This window comes from Amblyomma americanum, chromosome 1 (genome assembly GCF_052857255.1).
Source record: "Amblyomma americanum isolate KBUSLIRL-KWMA chromosome 1, ASM5285725v1, whole genome shotgun sequence".
NCBI classification, from domain to species: Eukaryota; Metazoa; Arthropoda; class Arachnida; order Ixodida; family Ixodidae; genus Amblyomma; species Amblyomma americanum.
In genome coordinates this window covers 282713854-282734180 of record NC_135497.1, presented here as the reverse complement: position 1 = coordinate 282734180, position 20327 = coordinate 282713854, and the positions used below count along the sequence as shown (strand labels likewise).

General features: G+C 44.9%; 1 protein-coding gene across 4 annotated transcripts in view; it reads left to right on the top strand.

Moving 5' to 3' along the window:
• The window catches only part of Sec31 (COPII coat complex component secretory 31), a 111658-nt gene that overhangs the window by 73369 nt on the left and 17962 nt on the right, over window positions 1-20327 (top strand). For 2 of the 4 annotated variants that reach the window (XM_077649465.1, XM_077649464.1), the window contains exons 21-24: window positions 5526-5605; window positions 7013-7161; window positions 15310-15498; window positions 20040-20081. In XM_077649465.1, coding sequence (XP_077505591.1) covers window positions 5526-5605; window positions 7013-7161; window positions 15310-15498; window positions 20040-20081 — 460 coding nt within the window. The remainder of the gene's footprint in view (window positions 1-5525; window positions 5606-7012; window positions 7162-15309; window positions 15499-20039; window positions 20082-20327) is intronic. The other 2 variants (XM_077649467.1, XM_077649466.1) reach the window with 1 other exon arrangement.

The following is a 20327-nucleotide window of genomic DNA, read 5'->3' as shown; positions in this document are numbered from 1 at the left end:
ACGCCACCTTCCTGCCTTCATGCTGCATCCGCTGATCAAACTCGCACAGCCACTCGCGGAAAAGTTCACGCGTCATCCACGCTTTCTTAATAATTATGACGGTAACGAACTGGAATCCTTGCAGCACCACGGAAACAGCGGGGATTCCTAGATTTTCCAATTACGAAGGCAGGGCACTTGTCGCTGCCGTCCATATTCGCACAGAGGAAAACGGTCGCCTGCAATTTGCTCTGCTTGCCGCCCTTACAGGGGTCGCCTTTGAGTGCATGCGTCTTCGACGGAAGCATTTGGAAGAATAGCCCGGTCTCGCCACCATTCTACAAGTCCCGGTCTGCACATGCTTCGCGGATGTACGGCAGTGTCTCTTCCAACCACTTCCGTCTAGCGTCGACATCGAGCGACGCTGCCTCGCCCACGACTGCCTTGTAGACGATTCCGTGCCTCTCCTTGAAGCGCTGAATCCAGCCACCACCAGGCTGGAAATCGGTGTTTTGAAGGAGATACGCAAAGTGCTTCGCCTTCTCCGCTAAAATCGGGCCACTAATTGGCAAGTTCATAGCACGTGCGCTAAGGAACCACTGATACAGTGCCTCCTCCACGTCTTTGTAGGCACCATGCCGAATCCTCTTCCGGCCGTCCTCCATAGCATGGCCAGCACTAGCATGGCATTCGTTTTCAGTCATCTTGAGCGCGTTGCGGATAATGGTTGAAACCGTCGGCTGTGACAGGCCGTACTTGCGTACTAAGTTGCACACTTTTTCACCGCCTCGGTGCTCCCTCAAAATGTTCCGCTTTGTTTCCAAAGATATTGCCACTCACTTTCTCTTCTGCAGCAGTTGATCTGGTAGAGCCACGTTGGCTGCGCTTCCTGAAGGAGAATCGTCCATTGTTGAACTCTGGGGAGGAATCCGATGGGCTTGCAGAACCAGCAGGACTGAGGCCGGTGATGGCAGATGATAAAAACCACGCTGGCAACGCACGGGCTTTGACGCTGTACGCTGCCCTCGGAACATGTACAGCTCGTGAAGCAGGAGCCAAAGAAAGTGGGAAAGATGTGGCAGCCCACACTGAAATGCCGTGACGCATTTTCAATGGGCGGCGCACCCTCATAATGGACTCCTCCCCGCGCGGATACAAAACCAACAAAAGGAAGCGCCTCCCTACCCTCTCCACCTCTGCCCAGAGGAAGTGCCCGTCTTTTCTCCTCCTCCGAGTCATAAGCTTCTCCGGCTCACCCCATGCGCCTCGCCTCATATGCGTCGTCACGTGATCTTTTCGCAGCCGCTGTGGCCGCTGTGCGGGCGTCTCCGCATACGCGCGCGCATTTTTTGCGCCGTAAGCGTGGTTTGGCTGGCGTGGTAGCTGCGTTTGCGAGTTTTTTTCTTTTAGGGTTGGCTCCAAATGACTACATTTAATTGTTATTACCGACAATCTAGTATGATAGCATTGTTATAAGCAGTTTATTTTACCATAGAACACATCGCAAAGGTGACGGTGCCGCGGCTGTCCATTGCTATATCCGCTATATTGTTAAAAGCGGTATTGTTATAAGTGGGTTTGACTGTATTCGAAATTTTCTAATATTAGCTAACCGCTGCTTTTCACTAACTTCTTAAGTACAGAATAACTTGCTTTGCACAAATGAGGGCACTGCATGGTTGTAAATAATTTTTCAGTTTGACCTTTCTGCATGTATTATGGTGCTTACAATATACTTCAAATTGAATGTACTCCATTTTGTAAATAGCTAGCTAGTGCGCCTGATCGCACAGGCTAAGTCCGCACTCAAAAAGTAGTTTGTCATATAACCAAATTGAACATAGCCATATTTTGTTGCAGCCGCCGCGGTGGCTGAGTGGTTACGGCGCTCGGCTGCCGGCCCGAAAGACGCGGGTTCGATCCCAGCCGCGGCGGTCGAATTTCGATGGAGGCGAAATTCTAGAGGCCCGTGTACTGTGCGATGTCAGTGCACGTTAAAGAACCCCAGGTGGTCGAAATTTCCGGAGCCCTTCACTACGGCGTCTCTCATAGCCTGAGTCGCTTTGGGACGTTAAACCCCCATAAAACCAAAAACCATAAAACCATATTTTGTTGCAACAAACTTTCAAGTGCTGTGGCTGGCACCTCCTGGACTGCGTTTTACCTCGCACCACATTTTTCGTCCTGAGACTCAAGACTTATACTCCGTTTCATACTTAGCTGTCTACGCAGCCAAGGCTACGGTGCCTGTTTGCGATCCTCGTCCGCATCATAATATAGTGCGTCAAAAATAAAAATAGAAATGAATTGACAAGCAAAGTGAACAGTAGTTGATATTATAGTAGACCGATGGAAGTGTTTTATTTTGCAAATAGATTGATTTTTCTTTTATGTTTTCCAGAACCGAGTGACGCAGATTTTTCGTTTTCTCAGGCGCCGGCTGTATCAGGTTTTCGCAGCTGAGCCGGCAGGTCTGTTTGTGAAAATGGCGTCGCTGTCACCTGCTCGCTTGTTTTCTTCCCCCGCTTCGACTTCGAAAACATCTCCTGTTCGCCTCTTTTCCAAGGTGAAGTCTCCAAAGTTTTCTAAAGACTGCAAGGCGGTGATAGTTAATGTCTACGCAAGCATAAGGAAGCTCCACCCCGAGAAGACTGTGCGTGACGTTCTCGCAATTGTGGGCGAGATGACCGGAGTGAGCCCTCGGACAGTTGTGAGGTTTAAGAAAGAAGGTCTTTCTGGCGGAGTAAAATAATTGAAGCCACACTGAATTCTATCACCCCACAATTAATGATTCATTGTGTGCAGCATGCGAAAAAATCCGTGAACACCGAAAAACAGCGCCTCTCAGCACGTCCGTTGCCAACTCTCACTTCACTTTCGTTTCCCTGCGGAAAAAGTTAACAGCACGCTTCTTATTAAAGAAGTCATTTCATTTTGATAACAAAAAAGGCCACTTATATATGGCTCGCATTTAGACTTTCTATCTAGAGATTCGCCGAAAAAAGATAAAAAAAAGAACAAACCTAAGCTGAGGATCGAACCTGGGCCCCCTCACAAAATGAACAAACATGCCCGCGCTTCGTACCACTCAGCCACGACGCGAGGCGGACTGACACATTTTGTTAGTTTTTTTTTTTTTGACGGACTACTTCCGTACCTTTGGCTGTGTAGACAGCTATGTATGAAACGGAGTATAGAGAAGTAAGAATCACATGTGGTGGTTTGATACACGGCTGGTAGGACGAATCGCTCGTACTCAGTCTGCACCTAAAAATTAGTTCACACTGAGCGAAAATTATAGCCAAAGGGCCTGAACACTGAGTGCCTCAAAGCTTCGATCGTGATTTTCAATGCTACCACTTCGTTTTATGCCGCTCTTTGTTTTTGTCCAAACACTCACCAAGGTTTCCAGAACGAATGATATGTGGCGGAGTAATATGGTTTCGCAAACGCGCTACTTCCACAGCCTCCGCAGTGTTGCCTGCTATGTATGAAATGGAGTATAGTACAGTGAAACCTCATTAAGACCTACCTCGGGGGACCTTATAAAAACTTACGTGAAAAGTGGCGGTACGTCCTAACTGAAACCAGCTTAAATACAAAATACTCCCATTATGTCAAACTTCAAGAGACCAGAGATTTTTGTTTGAATTATCAGAAGTGCATATTAATATGAGCCAAGGCTGAATGCAATTTGCTGTATCAGTATCTATGCATATAAATGGTATTTTGGATCTATTGCTCTATGCAAATGTAGCTAAATGCTTTATCACAACATAAAATATGGGTGAAAAGCAGTGATAAGTTTTTTGACTCAAGTGTGGTTGAAAAAAATTATCAATAATCCTCTGGTTTTGCAATAGGGTAAAAACCTCAAGGGACGAAAAAAAGGCCTGAATGATCCAAATGTCGAAAAGTCGAATTGTAGTGCATACCCAATGTCGGAGTGGTGTTGCCTAGCCAACACCGCCTCAAAGGCAGCCACATGCAAGATCTTATCATCAGCCGGCATCGCATGCCCTCGAGGAGGGGGAGAGGGGTGGAAGGGGGGGGGGGGGGGGGGGGGGGGGGGGTTCTACGCGTTGACACAGCAGCTGCGTAAGGCCTCCGCCGTTGGCGCTCCGTCAAAGATTAAGGCTTCACACATACCTCGGGTTTTTCAGCTTTGCTAGTGAAGTAGCGCTTTCGCGCTAAAAAAGACCAGCAACGCGCCAATTAGCGTCCAAACCGACGTGCATTTGGGCTTAGTTCACAGACGCGCATCCGGCAGCCGCAATCGTTGCGGGCTGGTAGTGAAGCTCAGAAAACGAAACTATGCCGCGACGGGGCAACTCCCATCGACGTGGCCCCTCCTTTCGGGCCACGCCGGCACTAACACGGTTGGAGGGGCCAGATTTTCGGTTCATGTAGTGCCGCAAACCTGACTCATCCGGCCTTGGTCGCCGACCTTTTGCATGCCTGGAGCGTCGGAGCAAGACAGAAAGTTCGAATTAACCAAATTTAAGAGAACTCGTGGTACGAATGAAGCGACTTTAAAATGCATTGCAAATATTGCTGCCAACAAAAATTTTGAAATTTGTTTGAATTAACCAAAAGTACAAATTATCAGAGTTTGAATTATTGTGAATCTGCTGTATATCCACTGACCTAGTAAAGGGTTATACCTGAGGTATTCCATGAAGGAATGCACACGTAGGAGCTTTATAGGACCACAGAAATTTGTTTACGTCTGCCTCCGAGGCTGCCTCGCAGCTACTAGTGCAGCCTCCAAGGCATTTAAACTGTGTCCCAACTGCTCCATTAGGTCTTGTACTTGGGCGAACAGGAAAAGCACGTCCAGGTGCACACAGTTTCTCCTATGGTAAGACCTGGGCTGTTTTCAGCTTCGAAGCCGTCGCCAGTGGTAGAGGCAACAATGTCACTTTCCGACCACGCTGGAGAAGTCTCAACATCACTGTCTGTGTCTCTAAACATGGAAAATGTGACATTTCCACAATGGTTTCCTGCTGCAAAACTTCTTCAATGAGCCCTTCACTTCATCTCTTCTGTGAAGGCAGTTGCGAAGGGGATGGTTGGCGGTACATCTAGTGGGGCGGAGATACGCTGGTGCCCCCAGTGACAGTAAGTGAGAGGGCTCTCTCTCGAGGCGTGTCAGAAGCTGCAAGTGCACTCGTCGTGTGCTACGCTATGTCTCCAGCATGTGTCTCTCGACACGTCACCGCAATCTAAGTGTTAGGTACACTGGGGAAGTTTTCTTGCATTGCATGGTGCAACTTTACAAGAGACCCTTTCAGTCTCGTAAGTGATGATAGGTATATGCAAAACAGATTACATCGTAAGCGGGCACCGAATGCATGAGGTTTGTTGGAAGCTGAGCCGGGAAATTCGTGTGACTACATCCTGAGCAGAACTGCCCTTAAGCAAGTGCATCTTAGCAACATTTGACTATTTCCTTTGCGTATAACAGTTTTGTTTCAGTTTAATGTACTGCTTAGTATGCTTATTGTTAATTTCGCATTTTCTTCCTTTTCCCATCTCTTTTCCAGCTTTGGAGACCAAGGTTCAACGTACACATTAGCAAACTCCACCACACCGCAGTATACAAATGTTTATGGACCGTCGGCAGGTGAGAATATGCACTGTGCAGAGTGGTGTCAGAAACACCCTTTAAAACACATTATTTTGCATGTTAAATTAGGCCATAATATCGCTTGTTTATAATAGCACTATAAAGAAAGTGCTGTTCTAGCTTACCCACTCAAAGTAATCGTCTGGGTTCAGCTGGCCTGTGCATATATTCTTCAAGCTTTGAATTCGAATCAAGTAAAGTGGTAGTGAATACAGTTGCCCAGAGATTTCTTATTTTGTTGTGTCAGCAGTATGAGAGCCATTAGACAAACGTACCAGCATGCGTCTCTCTGTGGCCGCTGAGTGAATCTTCCAGAGCCTGCAGCAAGTCAAGCTTGAGTGAGCACCCCCTATGAGAGGCAAGAGGGAAAATCATGCCTCGGCAGATGTGGAGAGAGGGAAAGCGGCATCGAAAGCGAGCACGCTTCATTGGCTGATCTAACATGAGTGCCATTGGAGGCAAAATGCGTGTATGATGCAACGAATGTGAAAGCATAAAAAAATCATTAGTTAGTCATAAAGCCAGTGAGAGTAAAGCAAAGTGTAAATGCAGCGAATGTAAAGCATAAAATCATTACCAAGTCATAAAAGCAAGCAATACAATTTGGCCAAAGTAAAGTGAAATTAATTGGCGCAACATTCAGGCAATGGGATAAGGCAGATTGGAAAAAGATCAAATGGAAAAAGCATCAAATAAAAAACATCAAATGAAGAAACATCGAATGGAAAAGCATCAAATGAAGAAGTATAATCCTAAATGTGCATTCTGCTCACACAGTTTGTTGCATCAGGCCATCGAGCGTCTGTCAGTTCTTTTTTTTACGTACTGAGAATTTGGACACAATAGTTTGAACATTTGTACAGCAGTGCCAGTTTCCTCAATGCTATCGTTTTCATACTGCACAGTTGGATCTTACTTTGAAGGTGCTTTCTGGACCTAAATTTTTAACAAGACTATGTAGCTAATGTTCTCAATTTTCAAGTTTTTGCTTTAAAAAAAAAAAGACAGACATTTTGAGATAGCAGTGGTGGGATTTTTCAAATCACAAGTAATTTCTGTTGTTCATTGGAGGCCTCTGTGGTGGGCTGCGGAATGTGGATGATTTTTGCTCCTGTATTGAGGTTTACCAGCTGGATGTAAGATGCTAAAGCCTATCCCCACACAGTCTTTGATGATTTACTGTTTGACATCACTCTGCTGCTTCCCAAAGCAAGAATTTTTCATGCACCAAAGCAAAGCGGTCGGATATGCGGCACAACATAGCATAGGACTTGAGATAAATTTCTACTGTCTGGGGTTCTTGACCTAGGAGGGATGGCACTATTGAATGTAAGTGCATGACTTGCTGAAAATGTAGTGTCTTTGTGTACTTTTGTTTCATTGCCCACTTTCTTCATGGTGCAGTCTCATCCAACACGACCATTCAGACAGCTCAGCTGGCTCCACCACTACCTGCAGCCTCTAGCATAGCTGCTGTGCCGTCTTCTAGTTCACTTGGCAGTGCACCACCACCAGGCTGGAATGACCCACCTCCTGTCAAGCCATCAGCTAAGGTAGGATTACTGTGCGAAATCCTTCATTTGGAAGTGGCATGTGGTTCCAAGAAGGTCTCTTCTCTTTCGCATAGCCTGCAGGTATTAAAGGGTTAGTGAGGACAATATGAAGTTGGCTTAGACTAATGCATTGCCACTTTATTGAATAGAACAGAAAGTAAAGTATGCACTCGAAAAATTAAGGGGCCTTTTGTATTGCTACCACCAGTGCACTTTTATGGCACAAATAATAAAGTGCAAATGACACAAATAAAATCCATGACACTCAATACCATGACCTACATCATAAGCTTGAATTGGAGTAGCATGAAAACTATTCTATCTTTAACCCCAAATTTCTCATCGTTGTTAGCATCTTGCTGTCAAGCATGAAAGGTCCATGTCATGAGAGTCATGAAAGGCCCAGCTGTTGGACCTTATCAAGAACCAACTGATGGCTTTCAATCATCTTTTTCCGTGGTGAACACGGGCATTATTTGTTGGTGATTACTGGTAATTAAAAATAATACCCTATTTACACTAATATAGAGCTTTTCAAAGTAAAGCTAAATGAATGGGTTTTCTTGCAATCTGCATTTGAAATAGAAGTAAATTTGGTTGTAATTTGCAATTTTTTTTACTGATAGAAAATTAGTTGAAAATTTCATCAAATATAACATGCTTAATAATAAAAATAATAATGGTAAATTCTTTATTGGTGCAGTGTAGAACCTCCATTATACAACTTTCAGGGGACCACGTGAAACCATCTTATAATCCGGGTGTCTTATAATTACATATCATTCACAGCTAACGTATTCGCATAATAATCACGTCCGCTACTCTAGTTTTCAAAAATTATTAAAATTCTTTTTCTCGTGTGTTGTAAAAGCACCCGTTTCCATTCTGCGAGAATTAGTTCTGAGACCACGCGCAGTCAGGCTTTTGAGCATCGGAGAGGCGGCTTTAGACGAGGAGCGCATGCGCTTCCATCACTGTGCGTTAAGTAGACGTCACATGCATCTCAAAAATGATAATTTGGACGACGCATCAGAAATACAGCTGCTCAGACTCTTCGAAGATCTCGTTCATGATTGAACTGCGCGAAAGAAAGAAACGGGGACCAAGAAGAAGCACGTACACACACACGTTTCTTTCGCGCAGTTCAATCATGAACGAAATCCACCAACTAGCCCGCCTCAAAACCCTTCTTCGAAGATGTTTTGTGGTGCGCAGTACGACCATGCCAGACATGTCTTTCTGTTCAGTCTTCCTCTAGAACTGCTGTCACTTCACGGCAGCAGGCAGCTGTGTCTATACAGGGAATTCGCATCATAAAGGAACAAAGAAAACACGATGTTTGCATGTGATGCGAATGCGCTGGCGGCGCACTGTCTGCAGTGATGTGCAGCTCACCGGGTGATAGTGCGCCGCTCACTCCTGGGTCCGTATTCAGAGTTTGTGTCATAATAAAAAGTGTCATAATCTGCTGCAGCAGGCACACCTGATTGGTCGAAACGCCGGAAGCGGATGTGGTTGTTCTGATGCAGCGAAAATGGTCGAAGAAACCGGACAGTGACGTCAAACACATAGCGTATGCTGCAGATGCTCGACAGCCAACATGGCGGCGCGCTCTGAAGTGGAGCCTCTCGCTTCGAAGTGAACTCGTCAATGTTACTGCGTTTTTCTGCCCCTGAACTGGCTATGAACTGGGTACGGGACTTTCGCTTCATCTTGTTTTGCCTATAACAAATTGGATGGACGATAAATTCGGCCTGTTTATTTCGTTTGGCGATTTGGTAGCTCCTACGCCTAACGAGCACTGGTTTGTTGCAGAAATTGTTCTCTTCATTCAGTGTGGATCGCAGTTATCGCCGAGTTATCTCGTCTGCATATGGTGAATGATTTAACATAAAGCAGAATGACCCGCAAAATACTTGCGTTTACTGCGCGCAAGCATGCATTTCCTATTCTAGAACTGTCTTTTAGCTGTTGAAACGTCTTACACCATGATCGTGTGTAATGTCTGCCAGCGTGAAACCACTTATGTGCACGGATGGTGAGTCGCCAGTGACATGCTGCTACACTGAAGCGTTTGACATGCCATAGGTGGTTTTTTGGTGTCCCTCATGGTTCTCGATAGCCGCGGTGGTGTGGCTCTGCATCATTGAGCTCGCGAGTTAGCTTGCAAGTTAGTTTTAAGGTGTCAATGGGCATGCGTGCGCTCCGTACCATGGCGAACCTATCAAAACTTCATTTGCGAAGTCTCCCAATGCATATATCCAGTGAAACAGAGTGAGAAGATTTTTTAGCTCATTCCTTTTATATATTTGCAGTGCTTCATAAAACGAATGAAAAAACGTAAATTACCATCTGCACAACCGTGCGATCACAGCACCAATTTACATTCAGCGATGTTGCGGACGGCAAGTCGTCACAGCATCTTGGTTCAGACCGGCACAAAGCGCGCATTGTGCAGCGAGTGAGTGCATGCTACAAATTTTCTTCTCCGTTCCTTTTTCATCAAGATAAATGTAAAACACCGTGTTGTGCGAACAAGCTAGCTGCCTTTTATTTACCATCGGCGACCGACGGCTGTAGAGGCCGCCTTCTGTCGCTGAAAAGCCATGCGTGGTTGTGTACAGTACAGTCGAACACGGATATATCGAACTCGAAGGGGATCGCGAATTAATTCGATATATTAAAAATTCGATATAAAAAAATACAGGCCCAGAGACTTTACCTGTGGCGGACGATGACCTACCGATCGGAGCATTCAAGAATGACAACTATTTCCGCACACACGACGCAACGTAATGCTTTATTTGCGTGAAAAAAAATCGCTTATGTTCGTCTGCTTCTTCGCCTTGCAAATGAAATTAAAGACTCCAACCTCGATCTTATCGAGGCTGTTCAGGTGCGAAAGCCCGGTTCCTTCCATGTCGCCGCAACAACGGCGAATCAAGCTGAACGCGGCCGCCACTTCAGCGGTGGAGTACGAGCGTGTAGCCGCCCCCTCGTCCGCAGGATCTTCGTCACCACTCGAGCTGTCGGCCTGGGTCCCTGCGACTGCAGCTACAATGTCCTCGTCGGCGAGGCTCGCAACAGCCTGAACATTGCTGTCAACGTTCACAAAATCGTCAGCAGACACTTCGGCTGGAACGGCAGCCGGGAAAAGGGACGACAACTCGCGAAACGCGTTGTCCATGCGCTCGTTGTCGCCGTCGCCGTCTTCGCAGGTTTCGGGAAGTTTGGCCGTCACGAGGCCTGCCTTCCGGAAGCAGTTGGCCACGGTATCCTGCTTCACGTCTCTCCAGGCGCCCGTCATCATTTGAATGGCCCCCAGCAGGTCAACCTTAAGCTCGGTGCCCATGCGGAGGTTCACCAAAAGCCTATCAATGAGTCGCCTCCTGTAGCCGACTTTGAACGACTTAATGATGCCCTGGTCGAGCGGCTGTACTTCGCTGTCGTGTTCGCCGGCAGAAACTTGAGCGCGATGTTTTCGAGCTCGCAGGTGGTGTGATGGGCCGAGCAATTATCGACGAGAAGGCAAGCGTGACGCCCCGACTTGCCCAGTTCAGCGTCCCACGCTTGCAGCCATTCTGTAAACAGCTGACGCGTCATCCACGCCTTCTTATTGAAGGCGTAGCGAACGGGGAGCTGCTTACAGTTTTTGAAGCAGCGCGGTGCCCTTGCTTTGCCGATCACAAAGGGCTGGAGCTTTTGAGAGCCATCCATGTTGGCAGCGAGCAGAACGCTCACGCGGACTTTGCTCATCTTGCCCCCGTGACACGTGCTGCCCCGGACGTCGAGCGTCTTGCTGGGCAGCATCTGCCAAAACAACCCGGTCTCGTCGGCGTTGAAGATTTGCGCGGGTGAAAACTTCGCGCAAATTTCCGGCCATTCCTTCGAAATCCACTGCTGGATATCCTGGCTGATGACGGCTCCGCTTTCCCCAGAAATGGTTTTGCCAACTATCTTATGGCGGTTCTTAAACCTCTGCAGCCACCCTGTGTTGTCGGCGAAGTTGTCATCACCGAGTGCAGCGGCAAACCATTTGGCTTTAGCCATTAGCATTGGGCCATCCACCGGAATGTTCTTAGCCCGCACCTCTAAAAACCACGCATAGAGAGCCTTTTCAACTTTCTCGTGGGCAGGAGCGCGCACACGACAAGCTCCCGACGTTCGTTGCTCCGCCGCTTTCGACTTTATGTCCGCCTTGTTTTTTAACAAGGTGCTTAGGGTGCTCCGAGGAATCCCGAAGTCGTCTGCCACCGTCGCACTTTTCTCGCCTGCCTCAACACGCTGAATGGCTTTCAGCTTTGTCGCAAAGTCCAGGTTCTTGCGCTTCTTGACGCTGCTTGTGCTTGCTGCGGCCATTGCTTCCGCGTCAGCTCACCACGATCCAGTCACACACGTGTCGTGAGACGCACGCAAAACAATATTGAACACGAAACACAAGAACGCGCACAAAACACAAGAATTCACGTGCGCAGCTTCCGCCAACAAAGCGCTCGCGATGGCGACAGCGACCTCCGAGGGCGACAGCGACGTACGAAAGGCACGAGCTGTGGTTGGCTGAGCAAAACTCGTGAAAAAGCAACAAGAAAAAAAAAAGGCAAAAGGAGGAGGCCGCCGGCGCCGGGGAAGGATGAGAGACATTGGGAGAGAGAAAAAAAAAAAGCTGTTCGGCAAGTCGGAGAGCGTGCACAGCGGGAGTACAGTCCGAGCCTCCCTCCCCCTCGCTCTCACATTTTCCGAGCCTTTTAAGGGAGGCGCGGAGCTCGCGGGTGCAGCGAGTGCCGAGATCGCGCGGCGTTCTATATATCCAATGGCGGATAAAAATATCGTTCGATATAAACGTACGAATTTCTATACTTTTACACAGAATTTTCAAGGGGATAATTGACGAGTTCGATACAGACAATAATTCGATATATGTGGGTTCGATATATCCGTGTTCGACTGTATTTTCTTCTTTAGTAGACCTCTGGCCTTTATGGTGCAGAAAAAAGTGCCTGAACTATATTGTTTGTATTTGCTGAAGTCAGTTGGGTAAATAAAGCAGCTTTGATATTACTCATTTACAGTGGAATCAGATGCGCAATCAAACTTGTGGCTGAATGTTTCTTCTGTCGCATTGGTCGCGTTCTTTTTCTCGGAAAAGAGCAAAAGCGCCGCTGGACGTTTTGCTGCGGCAACCGCAACGTAGTGACATCCTGCCACCGCTCACAGTCGCAACCGAACCGACATCCGCTTCCGGATTTTTGACCAATCAGGTGTGGCCGCTGCGGCAGATTATGACGCTTTTTATTATGACACAAACTCGGAATACGGCCCCTGGCTCGCTCGGTGTCACTAGACCTAACGTGCTCCGCACTGGAGCCACAGCGGAAAGCGCTTTCAAAATACCCGCCAATGATCATGGAAATGTCTAATCTAGTTACCACCTGTACAATAATGTCATACTAGTATGAACATACATTTGATTTCCCTAACGCCTTTGTCAGTGAAGCACGCGAAAAAACTGGCCAGGCGAGCCTGACGGCCGCGTGTCGCACGCATTGGATTCTGAGTCTAAGCCATTGGCAGAACTGCCATTACAGGCCGTCGTGTGCTCGATCGTATCATTGCGTGTGTCTTTGTCTTGATTACGATCTACAACCAACTTGGTTTGCATCACGTCTGCCAATAAAGTGCTCTGCCAGTGTCTAATTCCGGATGATTCCCGCCGGCCATTGTATGAAGCGGGGAGTGCATATTTTTCTGTCGTGTAATCGAGACTTATAATTCATTATCCCTCTGGGAGATTCGCTGTGCCCGTGCCAATTTGTCGTAAAACGCAGGTTGTTGCATAAACGGGTGACGCATAATCAGGGTTGCACAGTATTGTTAAAAGAAATAGTTTAAAAGTTCTAAAATATACAGTTTTCTTTTTATTGCCTGAAGTTCCTGAAAATTCCAGTGTTGCAGCCTGCAAAATTAGCGTGTGTGAATGCAGTAGATCCCCTTTATAGTAAAGTGACTCGAACCAGCAAAAATCTTTACTATATAATGGTGTTTACTATTTCAGTTATTGGTGATGACATGGCTCTGAGGATGTTCTCTGGTAATTTACTACTCACTAAACACAGTGTTGCTTTATAAAAGGAACACTCATAAATACCTTCCATCCTGCTCTTATTGTTCCTTTATGTGAATAAGCATTTATTTTCAGCTATCACATTCTATGTTATCACGTTTTTTATTTTGTTTACATCTTGCAATAGTACTGCATTTGCACAAATACAGTGCCGCTACGAATCGAATATAATGCGAGTTCGATTTCATGTGAAAAAACAGTTTTGCGTGAACATGGCGTCATTTTTTGCAGCCTCAGCGTTGTTCAGGAGGGAATAGTTAAACGCGCGCGACACAGTCGAGGTGCGGCCGCATTGCTCACTTAGTGCTGCCGTGCTGCAGATGTTTGCCTGTTTCTTCCCTTCACTACTCTTCACTGCACTTTTACTGTCTTTCCTTTCTCAGCGACCCGCTCTGCCTTCGTTCTGCGTTCATAGCCAGCTGTACTTTTTTTTTTCTGTGCGCGCCACGCACTTTGCCTCACGGCCTCAAGGACTTCTATAAGTTGCCTTCTTCTCACAGCTTTTGAGCTTGGTGGTGAAGCTATCTAAAAGAAAAAAGCACCATTTTATCGTCTTTGGTATCCCTTTGCCTCTGAGTGTTGGCCACGCGTGTGCCGAATTGTCATCATTCCGTGGGAAGTACGTCACCACTACCAGACGCTCATTACTGGAGCCGTTTCTTTGAAAAAAAAAAAAAAAACTAGAAGAATCGAATACAATTCTTAAGCAAAGATGCCTTTGAATATCAAATCGAATATCCGCTCAATTTGAAAAAAACTTCAGGAAAAGGTAATTAGGCAAAAGTTGTTGCCCTCATTTTTTTTTTTAGTGTGAAAGCATTTCTAGCCACACTCCCCGGGTTTCAGTGGTGTGTGTCTGCGTATGTGGGAAAGCCTTTAAGTGGCGAGTGTAACTGGCTCACTGGGTCTGTGGATAACTCAATCATGCTGTGATTAGGGGGTGGAGCCCACCTACAAATTGAGGCAGTTATGTGCCTTTCCTTTTCTCAAAACCAGCGGTAGGCTTGGAAGGCTTAGACTTGCATTGATTTTGAGGAAGGGAAAGGCAGATTACTGCCTCCCAGAGTCAGTGGACTCCACATTCGGGCTTTGAGGTATGTGGTGGTGGTGTCCACCTTTGCACAATATCTCATGCCTGGCAGTCTTTTGTTTTTTTTTCTTTTCAAAATAATCTATGGTCTTAGCAACTGAAATAAACAGACCTAGACTGACTCATCATCATGAAAAAAAAACGGCATGCACAGAAATGTAAACTGTTTGATTAGACAGCATAATTTTTTTCAGTTTATTCAGAAATTAATGGGTATTTTGATGAAACAATTTTTTTTTTCATTTTTGATTGAGTTTTCAAAGTGGCCTCATACCTTACTGACCAAATTATAAATAATTATAAAAAAATCATCACCTCCACATTATGCTAGCTAATGTACTCATATGTCCAAGAGCCATTATAAAAAATGTCTTATGAGAAATCAGCATTTTGTTACAATGGGCATTAGATGGAGTTCGTGCAGCTGTTCCCAAGTTAAGTGAAAGACCAGCTCGAAGGCCCAGAAGCAGTAGGCAATTTTTTATCCAACAAATGCCTTCTAATTTTTCCCACAACAGTTCAGAAAATGTGAGACGAGGAGTTGAGTGCTGTTTGGACATTGCACATTCGCGCCCCCTTTTTCTTCACACAGCTTCCTCACAATGATGAACATTTTGACCGCAAAATGCTGGCTACTGAGAACGTGTTGACATCAAACATTGTATGCAAGCTTCATGTAGAAAATTAGTGCATGGCACGTGAAACAGTATGTCACAAATTCGTGACACTGGGCATTGAAGGGTTAATGTGTCACAATCCACCTGGAATGTTTTAAGAACCTGTAATGTCATTTGAGCTACTATAATTCAAAACTTCCACTGCACTAAGATTCTGACTATACAAAGCTTTTGTTTTAGAGTGGGACTTTATTGTATCAAGGCCTCACAAGCATGGCATTTCCTGGGGTAAACTGTGAAAAGCACTTCTTCCTTGACAGCTGTCACAGGGCACGCCCGTGCAGACGTTTGACCTGGCTTCACCAATTACGACGCCCCTTGTGGGTGCACCAGCACCAGCTGTGCCCGAAACGCCAGCACCAACATTTCAGGGAGGATATGTTCCACCCCCAATGCCACAGTTTGCCTCCCAGCCACTGCCTTCGGCGACTCAAGTGCTGCCGCAGCAGGTTAGTGTCATATTTCTTGTGCACAGAGGCTGGCGAAACATTTTGGATGAAAGGCAACATTCTTCAAAATTTAAATTAGTAATATTAATACATCTGCCCTTTGCCATGCTTTTTGTTCACTCTATGCTCTGAGGCCTCTGTTCCTCTGCCTGGCATGTACAATGTTGGCTGGCTGATGGGGTCATTCAGTGCTCAGTATGACCTTACCATGTACGAGTACATGCTAGAGCATGCTGCCAAGTTGGCAGTGTTGCCGAGGCCTGCCATACGTCTCCTTTCAGTGCTCTTTTCTTTCAGTTTTAGCCATATGACTGACAAACGCAGTAGCAAAGTGAGGCACTGATGAGCACACTTTTCAACATGTATTAGCTGGTTCATGAGCAAGGGGAAAAGATGCAAGTGATAGCAGTAATGGAGGAGCTTCTGAGTAGTGCAGGAGCAACAAATCACTTTGGCTACCACTACAAATTATGGTACTGACTAGCACTAGTGTTGATCTTTGGATTATGAGTATGCTGTACCACTTGCTCATATGTTGTGCTGAAGTGGGCGATGTGTTCCCAAACACAGCTGAATTACACTTAACAAAACTTCAGTTGAAAAGGCTGTAGTGATTGTCAGTAAAGTTGGCTGGACTGAAGACATATTGCAGCATTCTCAGACTTGTGTAGAGCACCTCATGCACAATTATTGCTTAAATTTACCATGTTTACACTGCTGCGGTACTCATGTGGAGTGAGGAGTCTTTCTCTATTGGACTCATCTACTGTCAGTTTTTCCATTCATCAGAGAGCTAAGTTTTCTCTGTATGCTTTTTTAACTGGAAGATGTGGCTGTTCTCTTGACATCCATACTTTAGTGGTTTATGTATCCTCAACCGTCTTACAGCGTGTTCAAGAAAAATAAAACAAATCTTAGAATCTGATTGAGTCATGTCCATTCTTTAGCAAAAATATGCTGTGGGAAAACTGGTCAGTAGGTAGTAGCATGTTGCAGCTGTGGTTTTGTTGGTAATGAGTCCGTAAATAAGATACTGGATAGAGTACTGAAACTTTCGGAATGCTTCTTTTTAGCATGCAAGAAAGTCCACTAGGGGTGAAAAGCATTCTGCCTCTACTATTGTTACTTGCATCATAATACTAAAAACCAAGAACTGCACTGGACCAGTAATTTTTCAGTGTTTTGCTTGCATCCACAAAACCAGTGTCCTTTTCACATTCTTTGCACAGAAAGCAAAAAGCTGCTGAGCTTTTGATGGTTATTTACATCTGTAGTTGAGGCCAAAGTCATGTGGCTATCTATGGCTCTACACACAGGTTTATGGCTCCTGCGTGTTTGCAGTAACTGAGTTCTGTGTCCACAGTCATTTGTTTTATTTGAGGCTCCGTGCCATAGTCCTGATGTGCATCATGATAGTCAGGTTGCTTTTGTACCAAGCAAGTGTTCGTTATAGTATAAGTGGGCAGGATGGTAGTCTGTAGAGGTCATAACTTTTCTTGCGTCACCAATAATAAAGCTGCTTTGTTGTCTCCATTTTATTATATGTTATGCTTGGGCTCTTATGTTTTTCTAAGAAGTTTTCATTTTATGTCCTATCTGCTTTTTGTATGTCCTGTGCCATCAGTTTGTCCCAGCACGGGTTGCAGCGTGTTAAAACAAATAAAGAAATGCTGTTAAAATTTTCTAGCTGCAGTGATGTAGAAAGAACTCCAAGGGATTGCATCAATACTAAGAGCACTTCTATGCTGTTGTGCACTTTGTGTTTCTTATTCGTACAGTAGTCCAATCAGGACTGGAGTACACAAAAATGAATACTTTATTAAACCATAATGGTTTTATAAGATATTGCCACCATAGTGGCGTGGAAAGAATTTCTTCAATGATCATGTCGCCACCAAGAGCACCTCTGTAGCCAGCAGAGATGTAGAGGTGCAAATTAACTACTTAAGGATGTAGCTCATGATCTCTCTGGGGGAGCTGTAGTTTTGTTTGATCTGTAATAAAATTACATTCAGCTTTTCTTGATGTAGTTGTGGAAAGTCATGTGGAAAGTCATTTTATTTCTCCCTCTAGCTGTGGTGATCGATATCGCATAGATTCCCTTTTAGACAGGCATGCCGAGAGCTTGTAGATCTGTTCAATTTATTGGACCTGTCCAAAATGGGAGGATCTGTAAGAGTACATAGATATCAGTAGAAAACCAAATATGAGACAAACATAAAGCAGGCAGAGTTAGCAAGGAAACATCAGCAGTAACCGTCATCAGCCAGGCTAAATCGACAGCAGTACAGATGTCTCCCCCAATTAATTTTCAATTAGTAGCCTTTTGCACCATGAGCCATTCCCATGCCATCCGATCAAATCTTTTTATCTTTGCTCCTCACCCGATGCTCATCTGCTATATTGCGCAATATGGAAGGAGAGCATTTCCAGAAATATAGCGGAGTAAACCCAGTCAACGGTTTTGTTATGGGTTTTAGCCTTCCATGTGACACATTAGGACATCTGCTCGATGTTTCCTAAAAACTGCACACTACCGTCATGCTGCTGGATAGACTGTTATTGCACTGAAGGAATGGATTGTGCCCAGTTGTCATGTGCAAAGCTACCTGAAGTACATCATTGCTTTGCTAGTTTCGAAGAACACATGCACATGGGAGTCCATTCAGTTATGACCTTGTAGCACGGCACTGATGTGCACAAGCAGAGTGGCTTAAGGGGGGATGCAGCAATTAAAATTATTTTTATTTATGCATGAGTTGTAATCAAATTAGGCTCAGGTATGTAACTTTTTATGCTCATTTCAGAACTGGATTTTATTTCAAGCTAGCTGTATAATAGTTGCTGAGTAATTACAATTAACAACCTCGTAGAGTTATCCTCAGGGAATTAAATAATTTATGTGAAAATGCACTAGTTTTTTTGTCTGTATGTTCACAAGCCCAGTTCCATCTATTATATACTCCGTTTCATACATCAGGTGCAACGCTGTCAAAGTTATCACTCTTGTTTGCGCTGCCTGCATCCGCGACCATAAAATAGTGCGTTATTTGTGGTGAGCGAAACATAGTAATTGCTCTGCCTGTAGGCTTACCACATGACACATTTGTCATGATCTTGATTAAATGCACTGTTATTGCTGACATCATGCTGTCGCTTTCTCGTGCCATAGACCACTCGGGCACAGAACAAGCGTGGAGTAACACGCCTCCCTTTATTTTCCCGCCCGGGCTAGTTCCATACTTTTCAGAGCGTTGCACTTGATGTATAAAACGGAGTATAGTTTTTTTTTTTAGAAGCCCTCTACATATGGAAGTAAAAGTTAAATAGCAGCATACATATTTACATAATAGTGTTTCATACAGAAGTAACTTTCAAAAACTATTAGACAGTAACACAAAAAAATTGAGAGCTTTATTGCACTTCTCAGCTTCTTAGGATTCATGTCAAAAAAAAAAAATCATTCTACTGTGATTCGTTATGAAATGCTGAAGGGATGAGTGATAGCAATTACTGATGAAGTGAAAGCTGAGAAAATTAACCTTAAAGTTTACTTCCTTGTTTGCTTCATTTATCACCTCGTGTGCTTTTGCTTTTGGTCAGAGAAATGTGGCATTGCAACTAATGGAATCTCTCATCTTCTGATCGCTCCTCTTCATGGTGACATTAAGATAGTGGTGCTCTGTCGTCGGTAACCCTTGGATTCCACAATCATCAGAAGCACTATTTGCTCAATTTTTGATCACCACACACAAAAAGCCATTTTGTAAATTTTTTACTGCATATTTTGCTATAATTTTGCATCACATGGCAGGCAGAGACTTGAGGTTTACAAGAAAGAAAAAATAATTGCAAAATAGAAAATTTATGCAAAATTGGCCATTTTATTCGCACGTCCCCCATAAATTAGCTAGAATTTTTTGCAGGTAGTTTATGGGAATCTATACAACAATCTCTGAAGAGACTGAAGTTCAATTTTTTTTTATGTCCCTTGTTGACATTCATAACACTTTTTTGCATTCTGTTCTTTCAAGCCACATAACAGCAACATGTTGTTTACTGTAAACTTAGAGGAAAAGATGAAGTGCTTCAGCTATTAAAATTCATGCAACTCGTTTTTCTGTTTTGTATATTGCTTTCTTGTGGGTGTCTCTCTTTGTTTTGTTGACTTTGAAAGACTACTGGTGAGAAAGCGTTTTCTTTTTTTCTGGTGGCCGCCGCGGTGGCTCAGTGGTTATGGCGCTCGGCTGCTGTCCCAAAAGACGCGGGTTCGATCCCGGCCGCGGCGGTCGAATTTCGATGGAGGCGAAATTCTAGAGGCCCGTGTACTGTGCGTTGTCAGTGCACGTTAAAGAACCCCAGGTGGTCGAAATTTCCGGAGCCCTTCAGTACGGCGTCCCTCATAGCCGGAGCCGCTTTGGGACGTTAAACCCTCACAAATCAGTTTAAATCAATCTGTTTTTCTGGTGGTGGTTTTTGTGGCTTGTTGGCTGGCTTACTTATGTTTTCATTTTGTTTGTTGGGTTTCTCTGTCGGTGAAGGATGATCCTCCTCACTTTTCAATCCTCAATCCACTCACCACTGTAAGTAAACGTTGTCATCAGCAACTGAGGAGTGTAATACTAGTGGCTGCAACAGGGTGTTTGGAAAAGTGCATGACAAGTCCAGACTGTAAAATGTTACTCACTTACAACTAAGTGAGAGTAGCGCAGATCATATTGTGTTTGCTCAAGTAGTTTATTGGAGCTTAGTTTTTTCATTGCTCAAAAATCTGTACTGTGGTTATGGTAGAATGACCGTTGGTCAGATATGTATTTTCAAGCTATGGT